Source organism: Bolinopsis microptera, chromosome 1 (assembly GCF_026151205.1).
Source record: "Bolinopsis microptera isolate Bmic1 chromosome 1, MBARI_Bmic_1.0, whole genome shotgun sequence".
NCBI lineage: Eukaryota > Metazoa > Ctenophora > Tentaculata > Lobata > Bolinopsidae > Bolinopsis > Bolinopsis microptera.
Window position 1 is genome coordinate 6437423 of NC_087072.1, and position 25099 is coordinate 6462521.

At 36.8% G+C, this 25099-nt stretch overlaps 4 protein-coding genes and 1 non-coding gene across 5 annotated transcripts in view; 2 read left to right on the forward strand and 3 right to left on the reverse strand.

Annotated features, from left to right (window-relative positions):
- The first annotated feature begins 1459 nt into the window (after window positions 1-1459).
- On the forward strand, window positions 1460-18284 carry LOC134813925 (uncharacterized). Its single transcript, XM_063821863.1, has 15 exons — window positions 1460-1558; window positions 1658-1706; window positions 1883-2019; window positions 2843-3010; window positions 3305-3367; window positions 3787-3879; window positions 4216-4302; window positions 4535-4634; window positions 4763-4905; window positions 14917-15084; window positions 15269-15406; window positions 15522-15587; window positions 15729-15824; window positions 17288-17492; window positions 17849-18284. The coding sequence occupies exons 1-15, from the start codon at window positions 1466-1468 to the stop codon at window positions 18001-18003; spliced, it is 1761 nt and encodes a 586-aa protein (XP_063677933.1). The 5' UTR covers window positions 1460-1465; the 3' UTR covers window positions 18004-18284.
- LOC134822916 (uncharacterized) lies at window positions 15926-16783 on the reverse strand. Its single transcript, XM_063834197.1, has one exon. The coding sequence runs from the start codon at window positions 16781-16783 to the stop codon at window positions 15926-15928; it is 858 nt and encodes a 285-aa protein (XP_063690267.1).
- A 197-nt stretch (window positions 18285-18481) lies between the features above and the next one.
- LOC134826086 (repressor of RNA polymerase III transcription MAF1 homolog) lies at window positions 18482-25068 on the reverse strand. The gene is made up of 8 exons (XM_063838354.1): window positions 24776-25068; window positions 24461-24540; window positions 24086-24240; window positions 23433-23518; window positions 21437-21518; window positions 21151-21264; window positions 20570-20652; window positions 18482-19496 (listed from the first exon to the last, which is right to left on the reverse strand). Exons 4-7 carry the CDS (start codon window positions 23488-23490, stop codon window positions 20574-20576), a joined length of 333 nt encoding a protein of 110 aa, XP_063694424.1. The 5' UTR covers window positions 23491-23518; window positions 24086-24240; window positions 24461-24540; window positions 24776-25068; the 3' UTR covers window positions 18482-19496; window positions 20570-20573.
- LOC134826166 (5S ribosomal RNA) lies at window positions 22421-22539 on the reverse strand. The gene has a single exon (XR_010161663.1). It is a non-coding gene; the product is annotated as a 5S ribosomal RNA (ribosomal RNA).
- LOC134826085 (calcium and integrin-binding protein 1-like) overlaps window positions 23296-25099 on the forward strand; it is a 42060-nt gene continuing 40256 nt past the window's right edge. The window contains exon 1 of the mRNA XM_063838353.1: window positions 23296-23301. The gene's annotated coding sequence lies outside the window, so the exon portion shown is untranslated. The remainder of the gene's footprint in view (window positions 23302-25099) is intronic.

Consider the following 25099-nt stretch of genomic DNA (forward strand, 5'->3'; position numbering starts at 1 on the left):
ATTGGTTACCAGATCATATGAATGGTATGTATGGTATCTTGGATGCAATTAGTTACGACTAGCATAATTAATTGTAGCGTAGTAAATTACTGGATCAAACTATTGATTACGATTCAAATGTGGTCTCTCGGATATAATTAGTTACGAATAATATTGATTGCTCAATGAAATAAATGATTACAATTAAAATGTGGTATATAAGTCGTTCATTTTTGGTGAAGTATTATCAGTTGCCATCATCAACAACAACAACTATTCCAATTCCTGACATGGTACTCTTCTGTCTAATGGACGAAATTAATGGACCCACCGCCTCCCTAGAGAATGCTCGAGACTTCCTATTCCAGAAAAACCTCCTAAAGAGCTCCATGTCCTGTCCTGGGTGTAATGCATCTATGTCCCTGGTTCCCTGCTCGTCCTCGAAGTCTCCAGATGGACTGATATGGCGCTGCTCCCCCTGCAAGAAGTACAAGAATATTAGAACAGACAGCATCCTCTCTGGACAGAAGCTCGCTCTCAAGACCTTCATACAACTGCTGCTGAAGGGTTCAGCGTTGTCTCTATCTATCGTGTCTTGAGGAGTTGGTGGAATGGAGTCCGGGAGTTGATGCTCAGGACAAAGCTTTGTTATCTTTTTTGTAGTAGAATGTAGGATCCCATCGAGGACTGAAGATTCTCGGTGGACATTCATAACAACGCAGTTGTTACATTTGGAGCGGACACGAGGAGCATGAGCAAAGGAGTTAGCAAGACCTCCGGCATCAGAAGATGCTACAGGGTCATGAGCAGCGCATGATATACCAGCATGCCTCTTGTTGCAGAAAACGCAGAAGCTTGGGTTGGCTCTGGAGACGATGAGGGTGGTCCGCAGACAGTGGTCCGCAGACAGTGGTCCGCGGACAGTGGTCCGCGGACCAGTGGTCGGGCTATCTCGATACTGCCCTCATTGCAACGGGACTGTCAGCTTAAACAAAATAAAATCATTTATTTCAATCAGCCCATTCTTATTTTCTTCTTTTTTAAAAATTCGGGGGCCACTGATATTTAATTGTAAGTATAGTGTATACAATGTACAGTAAAACCCCGATTTAATTCCCCCGATTTACAGCAAACCCCAATTTACTGCAGCCATTTTCTTCCCCCAAATAGGGCATACATAATTTGCATATAATCAAAACCCTGATTTATCGCAAACCCCGATTTACAGCAGCTTTTTCCTTTCTCCCAAACTCTGCAGTGAATCGGGGTATTACTGTACATGCATATATTGTGATTCAAGACGAAATGATCCCAATTTACCGGGGATATTTGCATTTTTGAAGATCCCAGTATATCAGGGCTTGGCTGATAAGAGAATCTTCATTGGTTCTAGCTCTTTTATCCCTAAATTGTGTTCAATAATACTATTTTCAATGATTATTCAAATCAATATATTGAGCACAACCTCGTTTATTTTTGTTAGGAAATGTATCAACAATTAAGCATTAGTGGTGGAATTTCAAAAGAGTCACAGAGTCTTGATATGGATCACAGTAGATATCTCATCGATTTGCTTCAGGTATGCACCATACGTAGTTTTTTTCTCTTCATATGAGCTTTCATCCTTTTGAATTTAGAAAATTCAACAACCAATTCTTATACTGTCATAAATTCCCAGAAAGCTGAATTTAAAGCCAAGATGAGCTTATACTATCTTAAAGAAAGCGGTAAGTAATACAATAGTTAAATTTGATTTTGAGATATAACAAAACGTATCGTTTCTTTTAACATACCATTGATAATGGCTACATCAAAAGACAAATGATATGCAGTAGTTTCACCTCTTTGCAAAATGTACATTAGTTTAGCTCATTTGTAAGTTTTCAAACATACCTGACCCTAGGTGAAAACGACAAAAAGGAAGAAGAGATACTCAGTAAACAAACAAATTTTAATGATATAAACGATGCAAACGATGCAAACGATATAAACGACCTTTACAATTCATCGCAGATGTACTGTAAAAACTTAGAAAAGCAGGTACCTTAGGGCCAATAAATTTGGTTCACAATAAATTTGGTTACCATAATTTTGGTAACCATAATTTTAGTCAAAAATTTCGCAAATTTTTAGTCTACAACAATTTTAGTCACATTTTTCAACTTTTCGAGACCATTTTCCATTCCATTTGGAAGAACGAAAAATTTAGTCTACCCCGTCTGAGCATTAAAGATTATCATTAAGCTGCAATGCATTACTCAGGAATTTCAATAACATCAGATCCAGAGTTTGTGACTCTGTATCACTAAGTTCTTCAGTACACTGTTCAGTTCCTTTTTCACCCTTTTACGACTTAACCATTTTTGTCGGTACGACGTATTCTATGTCGAGATGATCCTTCAGCCGTTTCAACAGAGTATGCATTGGGATGGATCGATTAAAAATGTAACGTCCAAGAGGAGCTCTAACCCGTTAAGTGCAATATGACTTTGGTACGGTTTTGTGCAGTAGGAATGTAAGCTTAATAACATTCATGTCATATTTGCTCTACTGAAATTTTTGTCTGCTCTAAAATCAGTCACCGAAAAATTTAGTCTCATGAAATTTGGTTTACAACAATTTTAGTCAAAAGTTTGACTAACTTTATGGTAGACTAAATTTGTCGTTCTTTAAGGTAATTTGTTTTGATTTTTAAAATTATAAACAGTTTTTCCAATTTGTTGTTGTCTAATTTATCGTATGAGCACACATTGGAATTCGGATCTATATCTTAGAGAAACCATGGAATTATTTTGAATACATAGATACAGTGACTAAAAATTCCCTTTTTATAAATTTATGAAAATTCCACCCATAATCTCAGTTAAATGATAAGAACGTTGAGATAAGAAAGATCCAACTTGGTTCTGAGGAGATTTCCCGTCACAATGAAGCGATGATGGAGGAAATAAACCACCTTAATAATAGACTTGAAATGTACCCAAAGACAATTAAGGATCTTAAAGCAGAAATTGAAAAACTCTCTGAAAAGGTTTGATTTAACTTCATTACTTGTAACTCAACTTCGTTTGAACAGAAACAGCGATATATATATCATTACATTATTAGTTGAATATTTAGTATTCGCGGTTGTTTCATCAAGCATGATCACGGAGTCTTGAGCCATGAGGTTGAGAATTAAATTTCGACAAAAATACAATTTAATGTTATGTATTGATTCATTGAGCTAATTTTGCATGCAATGTACCATTGTATTCGTCTTGCATGAGATTCAGTGTATTTTCTTGTCAGCAGATAAACTCGTAATTATGACGACTCTAACTAGGTCGGTAAGCTGGAGGCACAAAAGAAGTTCATGGAACAGCAAGCGTTACAGAACGAGGCCAGGGTAAGACCCTTAATTCTTGTAACTGAGCGACAAATCTTGGCACTCAACCGTCACTTAACTGTGTAATGTCACCTGTTTAATAAATCCAGAACTTTTATCCATGCTCTCAAGTCACACTATTTAGATGTAAACGTAATATTATAATGCTAGGTAAAGTCTGTCCGGTGAGTAATAGTGATGTGCCACTCAGATCATATTACTTTATATTAATGGCAGTGTGTACTAGGGCCCCTTTATTCTATACTACTAGAGGACACAATTAACCATAATATTGTTTTAACCATAGGGTGAGTTGCTCTATTAGTTCAGTTGAAGTGTACTCGATCTAATGATAGCTATGATCATTACTTATACAGGCTTAACAAAAGAGTTACATCAAAACTTTAACATGGCCTGGGTTAATGATCTATAACTTTCAGCTGCAACAAAGTCACTCAGTCCAACAAGACTTGCACCAGTCACACATCTATATCAACCGGCTCAAGAGATATCTTGATTCTTCCAGTGCCATGGTTAGTTAAAACTGTTATTTATTCTCGATCCACTTAAATTATAGTGATTCGTACAAATCATTGATTGTCTGCCGGTTCTGTTACATATAACCAAGACTTCAAATCCCTTATTGTATAATATAACAGACATATGACTACAATTATTCCTTTAAAGTTGGTGGTGTACCTAATAACCTCGGAATAAGCTTTTAATATGCATAACAATATAACACAGCTTACACCTGCTCCCCATTTACATCTGAACAGCTGTTTAATGGAGAATCTCCGCTTCATGAGCTGTCACAAAACTGTCAGTTTGATACCAGTGTAAATGTTGATCCCATGTTTTACACTCAGGGAACTGGATCTCCCCCTCCTCCGGTCCTCCTCTTGGACAAGACATCACAAACCACTTCAACTGGTAGCACTGATAATCAGGACCAGGTCAGGACCACCTTCAATTACATTCCTGAGGAGATTTCTCTAGATTCCTCTATAATCACTTTAATTTCTCGCGCTTCTAATTGCATGTCGTTATTGCCGTTATATTTTGACACAAAATACTAAGTACGCTATAGCTATATTGTCTCATTTAAAAACTGACAGAAACTTTATCTCCAGACTGATTAGTTCGTGTGCCTAATTAAAGTAATTACTCTAATTGCCTTCTTCCCAGGTACAATCAGCGCTGAAAGATCAATCTCAGACGATCCGGGAGCTCAGATCTGATTTGATAGGTCTGAGGAGATCTTGCTCTGAGTTTACTGCTTTAAATGGTAAATATATTTGAACTGATTATAGCCGTTTTAACGAACATACAAATTTCTTATTCGTATAAATTCATTCCTTGAATTGTAGAGTTAAGGTTGAATACTTTATAATCTAATGAATGTATTTTCTGCAGATGATCTGGACAAATTAAGGGACTTGTTTCAATCAAACAGTGGTTCAGCTGATGAATCTCTACATGAAAACGGTGTACATAAAAATGGTGTACAACAACCTGAAGATCAAACTACGCCCATCCCTATACAGTTCTTATTGAACGTAAGTCTTTACGGTTTTGTAATGAAGTAACTCTAATATTTTGCGAATTGGTTAAACTAGTTAAACATTTTGCTCGCTAATGTTCCAGTTACATGGTTATGAAATGAATGGATCATTAGCAAAATTAATTGTCCTGTACTTCAAATTTACAAAACTGTCATATCTTTGGGGCGGCACCAAACTTGAGCAGTTGAGATGTTGAGTTGGTTATTGGCTTAATTTTTGTTGGGTTGTTGAAGTTACTGTTACATACCAGGATACTTTCAAATATTTGTTGGTCGTTTAATTGAGTAGAGTCACAATTGATCATTGTGGACTTTACAATGATTATGTCTGGATTCACAATAAAAGACTAGATTATTAAGTTTAGCTGCAAAATGATCAATAAATGTTAGGAATAGATATAATATCATAATAAGAAAAAAGACATCGCGACTTTTCACCCTGTATAGAAATCGTCAAATACAATACCTATAATCTCAAAAATTGTCAAATCGACAACTTTTACTAAGTATAAATCTGAAAAATACATTCATAAAGCTCTGTCCGACTCATTCTATTCTATCCACAACAAAAATAAAAGCGTCTATTCTTTGATCATTTTCTCGAGAACAGCTGTGCTTGCCTCAAGTTCAGGGATAGACTTTAGGCACCTGTTTGTATCCAGAACCAAACGTTGGAGAAGCAGATCTTTCTCGAAGAGTTCCTTCCTGGAAGATTCCCTGATATTGATACAGTTAGCGTTCAGTTTCAGGAGCTGTTCTCTTGCAACCTGAACTTTCTTCTCCCAGGTTTTCTTCTGGAAATTTACTTTAGAAAGAATGTTGTCCAATTTGTTCATCTCAGTTTCATAGATCTTCTTAACCTCCTCCTTTTCGTTTTTGTTGTGTTCCACCTCCTTTTCAAGTTCTTCGATCTGAAGTTTATGTACTTCAACTGGGTCACATTTCTTCTCAATATTCACTTTCTTGGTGCAAAGTTTAGCTTCCTGGAACTGCAGTTTCTGCTTGGCACGTCTCTGGTTGTCGTAATCTTCCTCCTGTTTCTTCTTCTTCTCCTCGTGATCTAGTTTAAGATTTGCTACGTTGCTTTCTAAATTTTTGTTCTTTTCGTTAAGAGCTGCGCTTTCCTCTTTCAAGGACTCCAGATCCAGTTGTAGCTTCTCGATCTCAGCCGCAGCTACTCGTTTGTCCTCGATAGTCTTGGTTCTGGTATCCTCGGTCTCTCGGTCGATAGCTCTCTTCTGAAGTCTGAGTTCTTCATGGGTTGCTTTCAGTTGATCCAGTTCAGAAGACATGTTGGTGTTTTTAGAGTGATTTCTAAAGAGTTAAGGGGTTAGTTATGGTAGTATGTAATCAACTCGAAGTTTAGAAAAAAATAGAAGGAAAATAAATTTGTTAACTAGACAATTTAATAATAAATGTCTAAAAGTTTCGAAAAAAGAGCACAAACAAGAAAACTGAGTTGTCCTGTTGTAAATGACTGAATCAGATATGATGTTGTTTATCCCCCACCAAAGTATTTATACTTACGATAATTAATCGATCAATTATAAGATAAGTTGTCATTTCTTCGATTAAAACTTCTCGTCTTTCATCTGCGATAATTCTCTTAATTGAAATAGAAACATCAAATTTCAATCCCATTAATTAATATCAATGAGCTTTATTCGAATCGGAGCCTTTACCTCATCGATTTAGTTAGTTAGTTTAATTTATTTTCTATTAAAACTGCGATAGACAGAAATGAAATTATTCACTTAATTAAAACAATTTAACAATGAGTCTATATACTTATTACATAGCGTTGTATGCAACAGGAGAGCGGAATTGGAGAATTAATTTGGAGAATTCAGATGAAACGAACTTGAATGTATTTTCGCATAAATGAAATCGGTTAAAATGGTTTGAACAATGAATAATCCTTTGAATACCGAATAGCCATAGCCTGATACTATCTTACCACCCGATGTGTGTTCGTTTGTGTCAAGATTTAGTTTGTGTAAGAGATATAATCATCTCACTGGATTTATAATTAATTGAATGGGACTGTTTTAAAAGGGATCTTTAATAGTGTCAGCGATCAGGTCATTTGTACATATAATTCTATCAAAAATGTGATAATTTCTATGGCGTGAGTTTTTCTATGGCAATTTCTATGGCGACTCATTCTTACCATTCATCATTAGCCATCAGTGCAGTTGACATTCGTAGTTGTTGGGTATATTTTCAACGAGTTCTTTTAACTATCACACTGCACGAGTGAACATTTAGGCCATTTCTAGCATCTATTTTTAATTCATGAATAGAAGTTAATTATCTTCTTAAATTATCATATTTGAGATATTTCACATGCCTCTGTATTAATGATATTGGTGATTGCATTAAAAAACGCCCAAAAACAGTCCGGGCAAACGATTTTAAAGCCAATTTTTTTATTTCGGCCGCCTCTCTGAAAATTGAACATCTCAACCAGCTTTTTAAAAGTGCAAAGCGTCATATATTTCGAATTGATTACTATTCACTTCCGATCACATTTTTCGTGACCAATTTTTCTTAGCCTTTATCGTGAATCAAATAAAATGTATAGAAAGTTCTTTGTATGTACAATGTATCATCATATGTAATGTCGTAATGGCCGTCACTTCATGGGGTGAAAACTTGAGTAGATTACATCACCATAATATATCCCTTTATATTAAAGACGCAATAAAACTATCGGACCACGACGCATGGGAATTGGGAACTTGCCACCCCATGGCAACCCGCAACATATATAACATGTTTCTTACTTTTATGGAGCCACATTATTAGATTATTTATGGTTGAATTGAATTATTCGTTCGTGTTTTTTAACGCATAACACTATAACATCCTTAAGATGGAATTATTGGTTCTTTCTCGTTTCGATACAGTTTTTGTTATTCTTCTTGAAGTATACTCAAATCAAAATTATTATCAATAGTATTAGTGATTGATAGCTCATACAATATTACCCATGAGCCAAAGTGAAGCGATCTCTCCAAGATGAGGTAAAAATAACGTTGTCGGTAGATTGAAAGATTGTCGGTATACATGACATTATCATTAGTTCATGATATCAACTCCCAAATTTTCAGTCACGTGTCAGTCATATGTCACGTGGGGTGAAATAGACTGTGCCCACGTGCACTTTACTCACGATCTGCTTAACTATGTTACACTTTACACGTTTAGACACAAAACCAGTGCTCCAATACTGAAAAATGTCACGTTACCATCGGCAAATCGTTTCATATCCAATCTGCCATGCTTCTAATCGATTTAATGCGTCTGTTTCGATTTATTTCCAATATTGAAGAGCACCTGTCTCTGACGGAGATTGAGATTTGATTTCGTCTGCATTGATATCATGGACCGTTTAGCGAGTCCCGGCTTTTAGCAACTTTTCTGTTATTTTACTCGCGCTACCACTCACGTTACTACTAACGCCTACTGTGACCGAGGCAATAATCAATAATTTCCATCAGATATTCCAGAATCCAGCACGTGAGAATTGTAGATTTGCGTATCGTGACGGTGTCTATTAATTTCTGATGTAATTGTAACGGCGTACTCAATAGTCATCCCATAATTATACCTGGAAATTCTATTAAAGAGTTGACTGATTTTGTCTTGTTCCGAGGATTATTGTACCAACGTAACGCATTGTCTAGCGGATGTGATATCTCTTGCCTTGTACTGATACGCTCTAACTGTTACATTGTTTATATCTGTAACAGAAAATCAAATCCTCTGTCCAGTGTTCACGTGATCCTCAAGTATCTCTCAGTGGTTTGTTCACAGTTTTAAAGATGTTGCTTACCAATTCTTTTATTCTCTGTCTATTTTCTGACTGTAGACTGAGACACCTAACACTTTGATCTTCTACCACAGTGTTGTTTGTCAAATAGATTGAAAACCATCCAGTTCTCATAATCATTCAGATAACAAAGGATAATTTCCCCGGAGGTAGAAAACGACGCTCACCAACATAATACAATAATGTAATATATATTTAGAGATTTAGACGCAGAAGTTTGCCTGAATACTGATGTGCTACGAACGACTAGTCACTACAGTCGGTTGGAGAGGTGGGATCGTCTTCTTGCTTTTGTCTTTCTTGATGACAGTATAATTAGACTAATGTCTGTGATCGCTGTGCGAGAATTTCAGTTTTGTACTTTTCCGGTTCGTGCTTTTGACCTGTACTGTTTTCTTATCAAGGATAATATATAAAGGATATCGTGAATATTCATACATGCTTCAAATATCTCACTCGAATATGCCGCAATCCTTCTCGACAACTCATGATTTCCGACTCATGATCCTTGTTATAGTTATCACAGAGCTTCGTGAGCAAGTTCATTTAACCTCATGCAATTTCGGTGAGCGTATTAACTTAATTAATTTCCTGATCTACTGTATCAAGTTTCCCGTATCTTGGTAACAGCAGCTGCTGCTGCTTTAAAGCATCATTTAACAATGAACGTGAGATATCACGCACCTTTATAATTGATTTGCCACCTGGTAACTGCAAGTCACCTTCATTCCATGAAATTAAGGTGACCTGAAGTTGCCATGAATGCCATGTTCGATGTTAAATTAATTTTCAACAATATCTTCTGTTGTTTCCACAAAGTCCACAAAAATTTGTCAAATTTATTCAATATCCTAAAACAGAAGCCGTTCAAATAGATATAACTATATAATATGCTAATAAGCCTTTTACAACGATTTGTAAAATCATTATCATTCTCATTCTTTAATAAGACGTCCTCAAAGTAAGTCAATTAGCTGAAAACTTGGACCTCATTGAACTGTTGAATCACTCGTTAGTCGTTACTCGTATAATGAACATTTGCTGATCAACAATCAGACATTTGAGACTCTCCATGTTAGTCTGCTTAGTACGTTCCTCACGAAGTAACAGGTAAGTCACAGTCTGTTACCCCCACAGTATGTTACCCCCACAGTCTGTTACCCCCATAGTCTGTTACCCCCACAGTCTGTTACCCCCACAGTATGTTACCCCCACAGTCTGTTCCCCCCTCCCCCTCACATTGGACCTACTCAAACATTGTCTCTCACTACTTATTAACACTTCTTTAAAATGTCTACAAACGTCTAATAGTAAGAGACATTGTCTAATATCCTTCAACACTAACAACTTAACAAGTATTGTTGCCACAAACTTGTCCCAATTGTTTCTACTCTTTTGTTGCCTGCTTTTTAAATTAAGAGGGTTGCCAGTCTTCACTAGTTTTCACTATAGTCTAGAAAGTTTCTGAGTTAATACTTTTAGTGCGCGATTCTCGTGGCTTCGTAACCCTAATGTCGACCATACCTGTCACAATCAATTAGGCAAATTGCAGTTCACAATCCTTGCTAACAAACGAAGTTTGTCACTAATTTCTCAGAATTAAGAAATTACAACCCTCTCTTCGTAATGTGTCGCTAAAGTTTTAATTATTGATTTAACATTAAATTCCAGCGAGCACATAAATTAGACGCCCTATGTTACCATCCTGCCCTCTGTTACCATCCTGCACTTTTAATATTTAATTTTATTAGTGCAGATCTTTTGTCGCCACTGTTTGCACCGATCAGTTTATTGAATTTGTTTGCTCACTTCTCAGTTTCTTCACTAGTACAGGTAACAGGACCGTGATAATATCCTTTATTCGAGACTTCTCCGTTACTCTCCACATGCGAGTCAGGGATACTAGGACGGGTTATCTGGTAGGACTGGTGCTCGTTAGTAATCTATTGTTACAATCATGACACTTGACAGTGTATAAACTACAAAGGTATAATACGATAAACCGCACATTTTAGATTTATGGTACCAAGAGTGCAAGATGGGAGTCGTCCTACTTTCCGAAATAGTGTACGATCTCTCCCTATAATTTGAGTATTCGCGAGTATTCGTGAATTAATTAAAGTTACCTATACAAATTGACTGTTCTTTCTTCCCCTGAATTCTTTACTGGCTCACTAAGACATTGTTTTATCCATCTCGTGCGGTCTACGTTTAAACATTTGATCAAACTTGAGGATTCTCACAGCTCACTAGGGATGGTTGGTCGCTGCTTAAATTTATAATATTGCTTGAAAAGGGGCCGTTTGTATTATTTCGTTTATAGACGGTTTGTGCCTGACTTGATGGACGATTCTGTTTTAATTAACTAAATGACTAAATGGCATTTGAGTAATTAAGCTTGATCTACCGACCCATTTTACTGTTAATTTGACAAATTGACCCGCTGAAAATAACTCCACACAATCTCATACTTTAAAAACGGGAATTATGGGATCTGACCATAGTTTAATATTCCTAGTTATCCCATACCGCAGGACGAGCTCAATCTGCTATAAAACGTCAAATTTTGCGGTTCATTTTAACACCAAACTCTTTGCATATTCGTCGAACATAAACTGATCAGATGATTAGATCACGATTAAGATTTTTCAGGACTCTCAGCGTTCTCGGAGCGACATCCACCATTTTTACCTGGCCTTTGTGTTAAGTCGAGTCGTAGTAAAACTAGTTCAACTTGCTGCACCAATTAATCAGGAATTTTATTACACGTCTTAGTTTTTTATCAGTTGGTATTAATATCCTCTTTCAGAGTGGTACTAATTTTTAAGCTTTGTAGGGATTTCAAGGTTATCTTTAATACAACTACAAGCTGTAATAAAAATTCGTTGGATATTTCTGGAAGGATAAGAAAGGGTGAGATTTGTGTGCCGCTTACAATCATTCAGCTTCTGTACTCTGTAGGGCATAAGAGCTACCCTAAAAACAGATGTCATAAACTAATGAGATTTAACGTAGAGAACGTAGTGTAATTCGCCGTCAAGTTAGTAAGAGTTTCTAATTCTTGGAATGAATCTAATCATTAGTACTAGGAGCTTCTTCATCAGATATTTTGATTCTCAGCATAGTTTAAATCATTACATAGGATTACAAGGAATGTTGTGTTGCTTACTTTGGACATTTAATTGCTGTTTATTATCTTTCGTCACGGATGCCATTAAAACTATTCATTTTGATTTACTAGACGATTTAGTATCTAGACAGCATTTTATCTTAAATACTTTTATCTTTGAAGGCGGTGAATCTAGCAAAAGATTGAAGCACGGATGTTGAAAGTTCAATTAGAATCTCCTGATTGTCGTAAAGCGTCGTCCATCAACACCTGCTTTACTGTAATTTCCGTGCCTATATATCTTGATACAATATATCTTCGTTGCTACAGTCTTGATTTCGTGATTCATTTTTCCAATATTTAAAATCTATTTTTTCTATTTTTCGAAAAATATTTTTCTTCGTCTGTTTTCTGGTACTTCAAATAACCTCGTTAATAAAAAATAATAATTATACCAGGTATTCAAACATGGTTTCGTACAACATGTCCGATAGTGAAACAGGCCCTAGCAGAATGACGACATCCTACATGATGCAGATGTCGGAGACATCCCCTCTACAGCCTCTTGAAACCTACATCTTCGCATCTCTCAGCATCCTATGTTTCGTCTTTGGATTGGCTGGTTCATTCTTCTCCCTGCTTTACTTCGTGAACAAGTTCAAAACAAAGAGGACCTCCAGCACCCTCCTCTTCATCCTGATAAACATAACGGACGGGGTGATCTGCTTCCTGATAGTATTTGCGGGGGTGTCCCATATAACGGGGCCAACCCTCTTCACTAACTCCATATTCTGTGATGTTTGGGGAGTGTTGTGGTATGTTGCTGCTAGAATGTCCATATTTCTGATAGGTTTCCTCAGCATTTCCCGTACCTACATCATTAGCAGACCCTTTGCTGAGATGAAGATATGGCGTGTGGTGGTTCCAGCTGGGGTCTACTTGGTGATCATGGTGGTTCAGCAGACCTTTGTTTTCTGGTTTGGGTCGAGGTATCATTATGACGCGGATTTTGGGCACTGCTCCATCGATCCTATGGAAGCGTTCCACAATCTGGATGAAAAGAAGATCAACTTTCTAATGCAAGTGTTTTTCTTCATCTGTGTTCCCCTGGAGAACATCTTCCCATGGGTTTTGGTGATCATAAGCTGCGTTCTGACTATCAGATCTATCAACAAATACAACCGACAGCTGAGTAACGGTAGTAACAGTAGTAGTGGTAGTATTAATACCCAGCTAAGTTTGAGCATAAGTGCTTACTGCAGGTTTCGCAGAAAGTTCAAAAGCAACTCTCAACACTCTCAACTCTCCCAACATGACAAGAAACCAACGACTCTCCGACCAAACGAGGACACTAAGCGGACTGCTACAATAAACATCTTGATACTGACAATTGTGTACCTTACGATCAACACATTCTCTGTTGCTGTCTTCACAATGGACTTCATCGAAGTATTCTTTTATGACAAGGTTGCCATATACGACAAGATCTCCCATCGTGCTGTCAATATAATAGTTCTACTGGCATGGGTTTACGCTGTGGCCTTGAACAGTGCCTGTAACGTACTCGTGTACTTTTGTAGACTGGGAAGCTTGCGGAGGTTCACGGTAGCCACGGTGACTAATTGTAGAATACCGGACTTTCAGGCTGCCACTCGACATCAAATATTTGCAGCACAAAATCGACTTCGCTCTCCAACGACTCTTAGTATTGTTTAACAAAATATACGATTATAGTTTTTGTCATTTGATAATATTATCAAATTTTTTAAAACAACCAAATAAAACCAAAAGTATTTACTATAATCGAATATCAAATTGTCAACAGGATTTGAAGCTCGTTACTGATATTTTAATTTGTAACGTGTATTCTTGTTTTTACAACATGATTTAGAGCTCAGTAGAAGTACCAACTGACTGGAATAGAAATGAAGTTTTAATTTTATGTATAATTAGAAAATTAGAAAATTATAACTTATTTTATTCCTCCATTATTTCCGGCGTATAATTTCGTTCAACAATATATGCGGTTAATAAACGATCGCCCAATTATTCAACTTGGAACTGATTTCTCTATTACTCCTTGTGTAATCTTACTATATATAAAGCGAGACGATATATATATATATGTGTATATATCCGTGCCATTTTACTGACACCACGGCATCAACTTTAACGCGACTTTCCGCAAAAACCGTAAAAGATATACAACTGAAACTTTTTTGACTGGGTCAAATGCTTTAATGGCCTTCGAATCAGCATGAAAAAATAAAAAATTTTAGTGCCCAAATAATTTTAGTGCCCAAAATTTGGACTCTCAAGTGGTGTCAAAAACGCGAATTAAATAGGTAATAATTATTTTAGTCTCTCGAGTCTTGACACCACTTTAGGGTAAGACGGGTTCCTGCTAGTGTGTATAATACGCCTACCAAACACAGCATAATTTCATTCATTTTCTTTTTCTAGCTGACCAAAATAGTCAAAACTCGAAATTCAACAAGTATGTATTTCTCTTACTTTGTATCCCAGTGCGATGCTATATGGCTCCAGTAAATAAGTTAATAAAACGTGTTGTAGGTTAAAGATCGGGGTGGCATCACCATGTGGCCTAGTTGATTACATTCATTAGTGTCCGAGTGTGAGGTAGCGCACGTTGCTATCCACAATAATTCCCACAATCAATTAAATGTATCAGACATGTTGGAAGAGTTTGATACATCGCTAGGCAACGTGGTGATTGTGAGATTTGTATTTTGTAAGAGCATGCTCATGATGAGCATGCTGAGCTTGATGATGTTTAGAGATAGTAATGCAATTATATGACAAAGTTCCGACTTCAGCGATAGAACATCGCTGAAATATAAATTTTTAAATAATAATTTTAAATAATATACCACCTAAATCCGAATATTTAGGTGGTTTATTATATACCACGTATATATAGACTAACATTTAACGAGATTGACAAGTGGATTCACACTTTCTTATGGGTTCATTATAAAAGGAATATAAATTGACTGGCTAGACAAAAACTGTCGTCAAATTTAAACCCCTCATGATATCAGGTAGAACGGGTAGAAGTGTTAGGGAGAGTATTACCACCTGACTCAGACCTGACCCTGACCACGTACACTAACAACACTAACAACACTGATGTTATTGTTAATGATAACAACTTGGTCTCTACCTTCTCTCTGGACCTTGTTATTCCTATGAACGCTCCTCAACAGCAGGTAACAGTTTGTTGTCAAGCTCTCCGGTCTCCCATGTGAGAGAGAGCTGTAAACGGGAGCTGTTATCCAGGAACTAACTCTGAAAATTTGCCCACTTTGACGTAAAATTTGACGAAATTAAACAATGAAGATATAATGCCGGTTAATTATTGTGAATAACACATTACCTTCTCCTCCTCCCCAGTTGACATGGTTTGTGACGAGGATTTGCCAGCGAATCAAGGAACAGCGCTCAGTCATGATAGTCATGTTAGGAGAAAACGACCTGACCATGTACGGTACGCCGCAGTGCCATGGCCTATTGCGCCATCTTGTCAAATCTGTGAGTCTGGTTTTAACGACGTCTTATCTGCCAGTCTAGTTTAGTCAAATCTGTCAGTCTAGTTTTATAGCATCATGTCATCTGCAAGTTTAGCATTATCACAAGTTTATTTCAGCTGTTGTCGATGAAGAAGACAGAAGAGTTGTTAACTTTGTCCGTTGGCACTTTTGTCAATAATCAGGTTAATAAGAACTAAGAAAGCAGAAATACAATAAACTAGGTCAATTACCTAACCCATCATTCTATGACTTTCGGCGTGGCAAAGTTAGTACTGCGTTAGCAATTACGCAGATCTATATAAAAGTTAACTGTTCTATTTCAGATGTGTGATGGGTTAAGCGAATTCTCCATGCAAGATGGGAAAGTTACTGCTGTACCAATTACAGCACTAGATCTAGGAATTGAACTACTTTCTCAGGTAGATAATCATTATTGCCTAATTATAGAACATAGTACTCAAGTTTGGTGTCAAAAAATAAATTTTCAAATAGATACACACAAATACATCAACCAATAAACTCAAACAGAAGGAAGGTTGTCCAAGTCCACAGTTCCAGTCTCTGCTGCCTGCTGAGCTTGTTTCTTCAGTAGATCTGCTCGTCTCTGTTTAGCTCTTCTGTTTTGGAACCAGGTCCTGATAGCGGTCTCCGACACTCCGATCTGTACACTGAAATCTAGGCGCTCATCTCTGTCGATTGTAGGGGACTTTTTGAACCGGATTTCCAGGCATTCCAGTTGGGCTGAGGTGAAGGAGGTACGGTTGTTAGTGATGGAAGCATGCTTGCTGTAGGGTGTATCAGCTGAAGGGGGAGAAGAGGATGAGGAGGATCTCTTGCGGGTTTTACCAAAGGTAGGTGGGTTGAGGGGATAGTGGCTGAGCAGGTCTAGCAGTTCTGTCTTGGAAATTTCCGAATCCATGAGTTTAGTTCTGTACTGTGTTTGGTCTATCCAGTGGAATGTGCTCGGTGGAGGAGGAGGGTAGGAACCGGGTTTGTGGTGAATAACAACAGAAGGAACTGGTTCTATAGTCTCGTCTACACTGTCTTGAGGGAGAGGAGGAGGAGAATTGTAGAGAGGAGGTGGAGTAGTCCTGGAGGGAGGTGTAATCTGTGTCTGTATTTGTGGGGGAGAATAGGTCTGTGGAGGGGATGAGTACATCTGTGGAGGGGATGAGAAGGTCTCCTCGGATGAATATGTTGAAGGACACAGGTAGGATGGCGGAGATGTAGTCTGAATCATGTCAGGAGAGCTGTGCTGTGAAAAAGGTAAACATTTAGGAGGGCTGATAGGAGGGTAGAAGTAGTAGGGAACTGGGAGGACTGGCTGACAGGAGTATAGGTAGGAGTTCAGGAGTTGTTCCAGTGGAGTAAATGACATGGTAAAGTATTCTGTAGTTGTAGAAGTAGTGGGTAAACAAGGAAGATATTGTGATATGACTCTTAATTCTGGGTTCAGTATTTATACTACCGAAGGGATTTGATCGCTTGTGACAAGCTTGTTAGATGCCTTAGTTCCATTAGCTTGTTGGTTGGATGTGGATCGCATGTTCGTGCTGGTAAGCATGCCATGAAGGACGTGATCACTCGAAATGCATGGCAACGTGTCTCTTAGACGATCGAGATCACATCGTGTCGCATAACGATCACATCAGAGTATAGAATTTAGTTATCGGATCATATTTTCATGACCTCGTACTGGATCACATTTTCCAGATCAGATCATTATCTTATCGTAAAAATTATCGTAGGTCACATTACCAGTCATACAAAAAATTCTATAAATCTCAATTTGTAAACTACTGTCTGATCTGATTTATAAACATTGTAGTTTGATTTTAAAAGTATAATTATCAGAAATGCTAAAAATTTGATAATTGCCCAGGCTGACATACCAGACGAAGTTGAGCAAGTTCTGCACCAGTTTACAATCAGAAACAGTGATGCCAGTACAGGATCAGTTTCGATATTGGAATGTGATAGCATGGATGCAGATTCTAGTGAAATACTGCATCAGTATCGGGCCTGTGGTAAAGTTTCGCCAGGAAGCCGACCTAATGTGCTCTATGATACTGTTAATGCATACACAGGTATTAGCTTAATGACTTCCATACAGTGTATTGTTCGTTTTTGTTCATTTTCGTTAATAATTCGATCACCGTATTGTATCTTTTAATGTTTTGCACGTTAAAACTCGAATCTTATTAATAACCGCCAACTGATGTGAGGCATTTTGCGTAACGCGCATTGCGAAAAAGGTACACAAATGTACTTATCTTGCACTCAGTGTAACATGATCTGATGCAGGTCACGTACGCGCACGCGAATTGACTAACGTAATCAAGCTTTGGTGCATGTACTCAGTATAGTACTGCAAACGGTTTATTATGGGCCATGGGGATGAGTTTTAGAAATGAGCTTCTAATATACAAAATGTTCATTTCAGAAAAAGGTGGGGCGGTGACTGTGTTTCTAAACCTAAAACCAGATATCCAATCTACAGCAAACAGTCAGCGGCTTTTAAAATACGCATCTCAAATAACCGGAGTTGAGCCTGTTACCCAAAACAGGAAAAGGGGGATATTCTCATTCAGGAGCTGACACGTGTTTTTTCATTAAGTGTTCTCCAGATCAAAGATTTGGACTTTCATTTGTTTAATCCTGGAACTTAGTTTCTAATTTATTTGTTTAAATTATTTATCTGAAGACTGTAACATAGGTCTGTGCCCTGTGGACTGTGGTCACGTGCTTGTTTTCATAATTTTGTTAATTCAATTTCTTTCTGTATCGGTTTTTGTAGCATCGGTATAATGGTTTCTTTTCTATGTTAAGGGTTGATGTTTGTGATTGATTAATTATTTGTTAATGTTATCAAATTCCAGAAAACTTTTTTCCTTTATACATCACCAAGAATTATCATCTAACAGGAAACAAACGCATTCTATGAGCAACAACAAAAACATTAGGAAAATATCACAAGTAACATGTTGCATTATAGCCGGGGAAAAAATTGTTCAGTACAAGTTAAATTGAGCATTTGCATGAACACTCTTCAGCACTTCTTATTCCAAATAAAGCCGATCACATGGGTAATTCACATTGGAACTCACACCACTTATTTTCAGTTTGAACAGGGAGTCAAAATTAGGACCTGAACACAAAATCATTAAAATCAAGCAATCATAACAATCTGATTCAGACGAAAAATGAAAAACATGAACAAGAATAACTTCGGATGAAAGCCGCAATAACAAAGTTTAACCTGAGCGATTGAGCCTGATTTGCTATTTATTGGATAGCCAAATCTTTTAAGGGATATTGTGTAATTGTGCTCTACTTTAGATTATAACTTCACTCATATAGAAACATTGGGATCACCAAGGTAACATAAATCATGGCCTCTTGCCTCAAGAACATTTCCACTAGAGTTTTTCCACCAATATTACTTAATAGTTCGACAGTCCGCTTTAGCATTTAGGAATACAGTCGATATTCGATATAATACTAAATATTGCAATAAAGTCTAAAATCACCATCTATAGTTTATATTGAACTGGTTTTTAGCTGCAACTCATGGAAAGCATTTTCGTTGCTTCTAGGCATTAATAGGCCAAACAATAGGACAAAATAACTGAAAAAGTCTGATCGCATGCAATTGTAATATTCTTTAATTATTTGGGCCTTTCGCTTGCTTTAGTTCTTTAAAGAAAGGTGTTAATTAAGTCTCAAGGTGGACGAATTCGGTACATCATATACCTCTGTTTTCAACATGTTTTAATGCAAACGAAAAACCCTTCGGATACCTTTAAATAGCACTATCATTATGATTAATAATTGATTAATATGATAGCAAAATATTTTGGTATGGTACTTTATACATAAAAAGATAAATAATAGATAATTAAGATTCTGGTGGCTGGAAGTCACAGTCCAAAGTATTGATCTCAACTGGAAACATCTGTTTTTAAAGGTCTTTTCAATAAATGTTTGCAGGAATGTAGCGTTAACAGGAATGTAGCGTTAACAGGAACATCGTAGAGACGTAGAGTAACAGAGTTTAAGGGCATCCTCAAAGGCTGTAAACATCACACGACCTGATAGGAAGAAAGATAATTAGAATTGCTTGATACAAAAATGATTTTTCTACCATAAGCTCTATTTTATTGAAAACAAGAATTGCGCCCGTTGTTTCGTTTTGGCGGACGCTAGATTTCCGTTCACTATAACTATAAATATAAGCTCCAATCAGCTCACTTCATAATAATAATATTGATACACATCAGTACACAAAACTACGCATGCCACGTACAAATTGGGCTTATAACCTAATACTATACATTGCATAATATACATTAAAATACACTCGCGCCGCGCATTCATTGACAGGCTAGCTTTATACATCACATCTCCGCAAGCAATACTCGCGCGCTGCACTGCGCGCCAGTTGTCATGGTAACGGACGGAAGTAAGGACAGATGACAACATATTCAGACCCACCTAGCTACTGCTATCTCCAAAATCCACGTTTTTCTGCAAAAACGTCCATTCGTAACCTTTCACTATTGCCTTTTTACAAAAGGGTGAACGGAAAAAATGTAAGATAGTAAGCTTTTTAACTTAGGCTTCTTTTTTGGACTAGATCCAAAAAATTGCGTACGGTCGGTCAAACAATATTGCGCGCTAGCTGGTTACCAGATTTTATGCGCGCGCGATTCAGATAACCGCGCGAAGTACATTTGGCTTACACAAGAGAATCATAATTAGGCGGTAGCGCCCGCCGTCCATAATAAGCGCTCCTGCCGCTTTTTCCTCTATAAATAACTCTAAATGTAGATTTCAAAACAACACAAATTGTCATGCTGCTACCAGATATGGATAACATATTAACATATCTGAATCATTGCACTCTAAGGCTTCTATGTTCTGGTAGGTTCTGTCAAACAACAGAACAGATTGTGTGAGCCAGTCGCACCAACAGTTGCTCGGCAGTTGGTGTCCAATTAGATCCGACTTATAGTGCAGGAATTAGAGGGGTAATATATAAGGGTAATAAGGGTAATGTTTCCTCGTATTGACATGCAGCTCTCTCCCTCTCGCGTAACGGTAACCAGTAAAACAGGTATATTCCAGTTAAAAGTTGTAGAACTTTACGTTAAATAAAACCTACACCGTTATTCGATATCGCTGCTTCCCATATCAGTTCCACTGTAGTACATATCATCATCATCTGACATAGTAGTATCACCGTACCTGAGGTATTATGACGTCACCAGTTAAATCACACTAGTGAGATAGATCACAAACTGACGGTATAATATATTGAGTTTAGTTACAACATAGAATTTAATGTTCAGTAAGATGATCTCATATGTAGACTATAGTTTACTCAGTGCGCTTAAGGGCGTTATTATACACGCTATATTACACGTTATTATATACGGTGTTGTGTGCCAAGTGTGTAACGTGCAACAGAACTGATGATAGTTTGACAGTCAAACTAAAAAACGTTAGCCTGTCAATGTTTATCATGTTTACTATCAACAGTGAATACTTGGCAGCAATGCAGCCACATGCAGTGCATGTATTCAGTGATTATTCAAGTTCTTAGTGTTATTGTTTTGAAAGCTTCAGTAATGTGAATATTCTGAATTGTTTGAAAGTATTATGGAACGAATTCTGGCAGTAAATTAGAATGTGCCTGCAATGCGTGACAAAAGCAGACAGCATATATTTAAAGTTTAAACGTACGGATGAGCTTGGCAACTGAAAAATAGAATTCTCTTCATTTTCTTGTTGTAGAAGAAAAAGTTGAAGTACCATAGACAATCTCCGTAAGGATCAGAATCTAGATCCGAATTGTAACTGAAGAATTGAGATTTGAGTTATAACTGAAGAATTGCTACTTGAAATGGCAGGAACATCGAGACAGTTTTTGTCACGAGTCAAAACACATCGTTATGTACAAGCTATCGCTTTTAAAAATACAAAAGAATTTTGCATAAGAATATGTAAATAAAATTAGACAAAATGTTACCTGTAGAAAGAGCATTCCTGAAGACCGATCTCTTTGTCAATCGTATTCCATAAATGTTCCTTAATGTCACAAAAACTGTCACCTGAAATATACAAAGAAAATTAGATTACCATTTTAAAACATAAATAGAACCGAGGCTGCATGTTGCTGGAGCCTGGACACAGTGCATAAGAACCTTAAATTATATTAAAACCTTATCAGACAGTAGTGGGCCTGGGGAGGGGGGCGTCAACACTAGTTTCGCCTTGATAACTTTACAGAAGTTTTGGAATAATGATGTTTTTGAGTTAACGGAATTTTGCGGAGGAAAAATCCCTATCGTTTTAATCATATTTATGACAAACTAACTGCTGAATTATTCCTACTTTTTTGCCAAATCGGACATTTTTGGAGGAGACTGGAGAGGCCCCCCCCCCCCCTTTCCAGTATGTTTGGTGGGTGGGACATAATAAGCAGTTGGTACACACTACATGGGCTAATTAGAATTATAGAACAGTGGTGTAGGGTTACCAATTGTACCATGCTAAAACTCTGCACTATATAGTGTGGATGTACATGTTAAACCAGTAGAGGAGTGTTGCTTACCACCTGTCAAGTGTGTAACTATATATTATAAGGTCTTTACATTACCAAGTAGTTTCCGCTTACACACCTTTTTCAGTGATGGGCACCATCTCAAGGCAATATTTTGAGAAGAGCCGCCGCACCTACGTCCTACAATCTTCATCATAAAGTTTGGTTTTATATGGAGCCTCCACAAATCGGATCGGAGAACGAATGTATTATTATTATTTACAGCGATATTTAGACGAATAACTAAGGCTATTGACTTGTCGTGCATGTAAGTTAATAAGTTATTAACTTGGTACACACTTAATTAATACTGCGTTTAAAAGATTGATACTTTGGGTGACGGATTAATTCCTTGAGGTCGGTAAAAAGGCAAAAAATAAGGTCAAGTCCGGTCCATCATTTATTTGCAAAAGGATACGGCACCGGGAATTCCCAGGCGGTCACCCATCCAAGTACTAACCCGGCCTGCAGTTGCTTAACTTCCCAGATCGAACGAGATGGGGTGTATTCAACCGAGTATGGCCGTATCCAACATTATTGAAATTTAGACATTTATATTTATTGCAAAAGCTTTGTTCGGTTGATAAGTTGAAATACGCGGGGAATCAGCATGAAATAAGTTGACTTATTCGTAGGTTTGCAGAAAAAAGCAATTATATTTTTCCTAAAACATTGAGTCGTGACTGGTCGTGAGTACCAGAAATATTCTCCGATGACAACTTGTCTAGATTTCGAGACTATCATCTTGTGTGTAGTTGATTTAGGGTTTCAACTAATTTCATATGATTCTCCTTGGGAAAATAAATACTAAATATTTCATTGAATTATTTGTAAGATCTGGATATGTTCAGCTGTGTAAATATTTAATTTTATTCTATTCTTTTTCATTCTGTTCTATTGTGGGAGTAAGCTCACAGTTAAATTATAATTTACTTATAATTTACTTATAATTTACCTATAATTTACTCTCACAATATAATAGAATGGTAACTTCATTATAAATAATGGAGTGACAAAATCAAATTACCGGGGGCCGGGACCTTGGATATTTCTCTACAAATCAATGTTATCAGTGCAGTTCTAATATGATTTGTAAATTTTCTTTTAACTACTCGACTCTATCATTTACAACATTGATAATGGCGACTAGCGAGCTTAGACTATATCCAACTATAACTTAAAACAGTTGTTAACATGATTATAAAGCTATTTATAATCGCGATTAACTGTTAACACTATAAGTTAGTTACTTTTAAAACACTGTTACAAAATATCTCAACACATTTATTGGCGTGTTGCCTAAAAACTGCAGTCCAAAAATCACATACGATAACAGATTCGATTAGCATCCTGCATAAACAGTAAACACATTACATATTGTAACCTGATACTGCAGTGAACTGTACTATGTGCCCGGGCTTACCTAGCGATGTGTAGAAGATGTTGTGGATGTCCTGAGTTACTGTGTTCAGATTGGGCATTCTACAAAACTCCTCTGATTTGGTATTACTGAAGTGATAAGGTGTTAGAAGTTTTTATCCATAAATTATAAAACTAAATCAACGATATAATTTTGGTCAGAAGTGTAATAGTCACCTGCGGAGATCTTAGCAAGTTCAATACCAGATAAATTTATAATAAGCTTCCCGGGGGTTTCTAGTATTAGATTTAAGATATTGATAAAAGATAGATTGCATGTTGAAAATTGAAGCGAGTGTAAGAACTAAGAAGCTATGTATGAAAGCTATGTATGAAATGTGAGTATATTGATTAAGTATATTGCAAGAGCACACACACACACAGTACACACACACACATTGTCTTTATCCTTTGTCATTTGTCAGTAGCAACACATTAGAAATAGTAGGGACTAGGGAGTGGTACCTAATTCTATAATGACAACGTTTCTTTCATGTCAGATAATTGTTTATATTTAAATCTGAAAGAGAATAGGAAGAAAAGTTGTTGCTCTCATTATTGTTTTATTTGTTTGAGATAGGCTACCGATTTTCTATGCAAGCTCATCGAAACAGCCTGGAATGTATAAAATTGTTTGTATAAAATATGATAAATAACCTGAAATCGTAGTCAGGACGGAAAACTAGCGTTGAGTGTAGAAACGAGGCAGTGGAAGGTTCTGGTAGAACACGCGTCTTGTTCCTGTCCTGTTCCTGTTACTGTGGGACTGTGGTAGCCGTAACCAAGGTTAGGAGGGGATAGGGCTTGCAATCCTGTTGTTGGGAATATCATGTCAGATTTTTAAGAGAATGAGAGTAGTTTAGAAAATTAATACAGAAAATGAAATGACAGATATCTAAAAGTCGATGGAGCAAAGAGTGAACTATGGGATCTATCTAAAATCGTTATTTAATGGAGTTTATTAATAAGATAATCTTGCTGTTTGTTTTTTCACAAGTTGCTAATAATATGAATAATGATAATTAGACAAACCAGTGTCTTCTGAGGCATTTGTGATGTGTCTTAGCAATTTTTTGTCATCTCCTGTCATTTTACAGCTGTAACTTTCTAATCTGTAACAGAGTAGGAGTTATAATCTGGAATAAAATGCATAAAAAAGGAATACTGAGGGAATAAAAGAATACCTGAAATTTTCTGATGCACGGTTAATATAATGTTTTTCACACGATAATTTCCTAAATACCTTTTAAACTACATACAAAATTCAGCTTGGATAAAATGAGATCGATATACAACGCAAATTCTTTGAATTATTTTATGTTGACAGCTGAATAAAATTACACTTACTTTAAATGCAGTCTGCAACTTCCAGTGGTGAGGCTCAAAGTGTGAATAAGTTCAGATAGGCAATCCAGATGGGCATTTTCCAAGAGTTTCATCGTTTTATATATAAGGAAATAACTGAGACAACCCAGCAATTTAGCAACTTAAAATCTGCTGCAAACTCATTATTAATGATAAATGTTTTTTACTGTATGTTCTTTCTGATGTTCTTAAATATTTACTGGCTGAACTCAGCATGGAATTAATGAGTGTAACTCTTCTTCTCTGGTCTGAACTGCGTCCTTGCAAGCTAAAGTGATATCATGGTTAATACAAGAATTCAACACT